Source organism: Argiope bruennichi, chromosome 3 (genome assembly GCF_947563725.1).
Source record: "Argiope bruennichi chromosome 3, qqArgBrue1.1, whole genome shotgun sequence".
NCBI classification, from domain to species: domain Eukaryota; kingdom Metazoa; phylum Arthropoda; class Arachnida; order Araneae; family Araneidae; genus Argiope; species Argiope bruennichi.
In genome coordinates, this window is record NC_079153.1 from 134,076,539 (window position 1) to 134,079,271 (window position 2,733).

The window sequence follows — 2,733 nt, forward strand, 5'->3', positions numbered from 1 at the left end:
TTATCTATGTCTATCTGTATATGACAGATATAACTAAAAAAGTTTGAGCTAGACAGATGAAATTCAGTATATTATCTTGACACCACCCCTCAGGGGCTCACCTACTATAGGTGAGTACGGGTGTCCCAATCCCGAGGTACCCAGGGATCTTTACTCCCTTTCAGTTCGCTCTCCTCTCCGCCTTCTGCTGTCTGCTATGTCTTTCCTTCCCTCGACGGCAAGCGAGGGAGCTCTCCATGAAAAGCTGTCGCCGCTCTGTTTGCTTCTTGCTTCTCATGGACAGCCAAAGTCCCACGTGTTGGTCGTGCGTGGCAACCCATTTGAAAGACGGGTGGTGTACTGTGGTCCCCTGTGCATCAATCGGCTGGTAGCTAGTCACCTGAGTGGCTAGTCTGCTAGGGATCAAGCGAAGGGGTTACTCCTTGGGCTTGGCGTTAAGGGTGGTCACTGTCCCCGGGGGTAACTCCGAGCGTATAGGTTCCGGCTAGCACCAAGGTAAGCGCCGAGGCTGGGAATGGCCAGAGCCGGTGGCTGCCTTCCCTCGTTGGGCTCCGTGGTGGGCGGTGCCGTCGGGCCTGAATCTTATCTAATATCGTATGGGCTCCCGCAAAAAATCTCCCTTCAGTGGGCAAAAGGTACTTAAATCTTCTTTTAATCTTGATTGCTTTGATAAATATTTTGTGATAAAACGACTATCGGAAAAAGAAACTTTTCATACTGCATCCCCATTTCTTGTTGAAAAGGCAATATCTGCGACAATCGGTGAGGTAAAATCTATTAAAAAAATGCGTTCTGGAGATTTATTGGTCGAAACAGATTCCAAAAAACAATCGAACCACCTTCTAAAATTGAAAGCGCTTGCACACATGCCTGTTAGTGTGAGTATTCACTCGTCTCTTAACTTCTCCAAGGGTGTCATAACCTGCGGAGAACTATTTAATGTTCCTTTAGAAGAAATATCTGCAGAGTTAAAGAAACAAGGTGTGTCTCAAGTCAACCAAATAAAGATCCGTCGTGATGGGCAACTCCTCCCAACCAAGCATTATATACTGACATTTCACAATCCAAAATTACCAGAATATATATATGCTGGTTATATCAAATTACCAGTTCGCCAGTATATACCATACCCATTAAGATGCTTCCAGTGCCCGCGCTTTGGCCATTCGAAAGTTAATTGCCGCGGGACACTTACTTGTGCCCGCTGTGCTGAAAAAGGGCATGACAGCCAGCAGTGCCCGGCACAAGAAAAGTGCGTGAACTGCGGCGGAGACCATCCATCTTATGCTCGAACTTGCCCACGTTGGAAACTGGAGAAACAGGTTACAACTGTCAAAATAAAGGAAAATTTATCATACCCCGAAGCCAGACGTAGGATTCTAACTCAGACACCTACTCCTGGTGTCAGCTATGCTTCAGTTTCACAAAAAAACTTTTGCACAAACTGCAAATGCCAAAATTGTGTGAAACAAACAGTTAAAATTAACCCTCCCGAAAAAACATCGGATTCAGATACTGATAAATCTACTAAAAGTACTCCAGAAATTCATAAAATAGAACCATCGATTTCAAGAAAAGGTCCAAAGAAAAAACTAAAGAATTCGCAGACATTAAAGCTAGCTAAACGTGGCCTATCACAAGTAGATCTCCCATTGAAACTCCCCTCAGGGGCTCACCTTCTTTAGGTGAGTACGGGTCTCCCAATCCCGAGGTACCCAGGGATCTTTACTCATTTTATGTTTACTCTCCCCTACGCCTATTGCTTTCTGCTTGATCCTTCCATCCCTCGACGGCAAGCGAGGGAGCTCTCCATGAGAAGCTGTCGCCGCTCTTTTTGCTTCTTGCTTCTCATGGACAGCCATAACCCCACGTGTTAGCCGTGCGTGGCGACCCTTTAGAAGGGTGGTGCACTGTGGTCCCCTGTGCATCAATCGGCCGGTAGCTAGCAACCTGAGTTACTAGTCTGCTAGGGATCAAGCGAAGGGGTTACTCCTTGGGCTTGGCGTTAAGGGTGGTCACTGTCCCCGGGGGTAACTCCGAGCGTATAGGTTCCGGCCAGCACCAAGGTAAGCGCCGAGGCTGGGAATGGCCAGAGCCGGTGGCTGCCTTCCCTTGTTGGGCTCCGTGGTGGGCGGTGCCGTCGGACCTGAAGTCTTTTCATATCGCATGGGGCCTCGCCGCAATGCTCCCTTCAGTGGGCATCTTTCTGTACCGTCACAAGTTTTAAAACCGTACGATGCATTTTTTATTGTGAAGCGTGTTTCTGAAGTTAAAGAATCGTTCCATACCGTATCGCCTTTTCTTGTAGAAAAAGCTTTAACCGGAAGTGTAGGAGAAGTGGCATCTGTTCGAAAACTTCGTTCAGGTGACCTACTCGTTGAAGTTGCATCAAGACAACAATCGAACAAAATTTTAAAATTGAAATCTATGGGCACAATAAAAGTTACTGTTACTCCACATGGTTTCTTGAATTCCTCGAAAGGTGTAATTTCCTGTGGGGAACTATTCAATGTCTCTTTGGAGGAAATCACTCAAAAATTGCAAAGTCAAGGAGTGACCCAGGTGCGCCGAATTTCTATTAGGCGAGATGGAAAACTCCTTAATACTAAGCATCTTATTTTAACATTTAACTCTCCAAAATTGCCAGAGTCGATAAAGGCTGGGTACATGAAATTACCCGTAAGACCTTATGTTCCGAATCCTTTGAGATGCTTCAATTGCCAGCGTTTCGGC

At 46.3% G+C, this 2,733-nt stretch overlaps 1 protein-coding gene across 1 annotated transcript; it reads left to right on the forward strand.

Annotated features, from left to right (window-relative positions):
• The first annotated feature begins 785 nt into the window (after nucleotides 1-785).
• On the forward strand, nucleotides 786-1,685 carry LOC129962968 (uncharacterized). The gene has a single exon (XM_056076971.1). It carries the CDS (start codon nucleotides 786-788, stop codon nucleotides 1,683-1,685), a length of 900 nt encoding a protein of 299 aa, XP_055932946.1.
• Nucleotides 1,686-2,733: the final 1,048 nt, after the last annotated feature.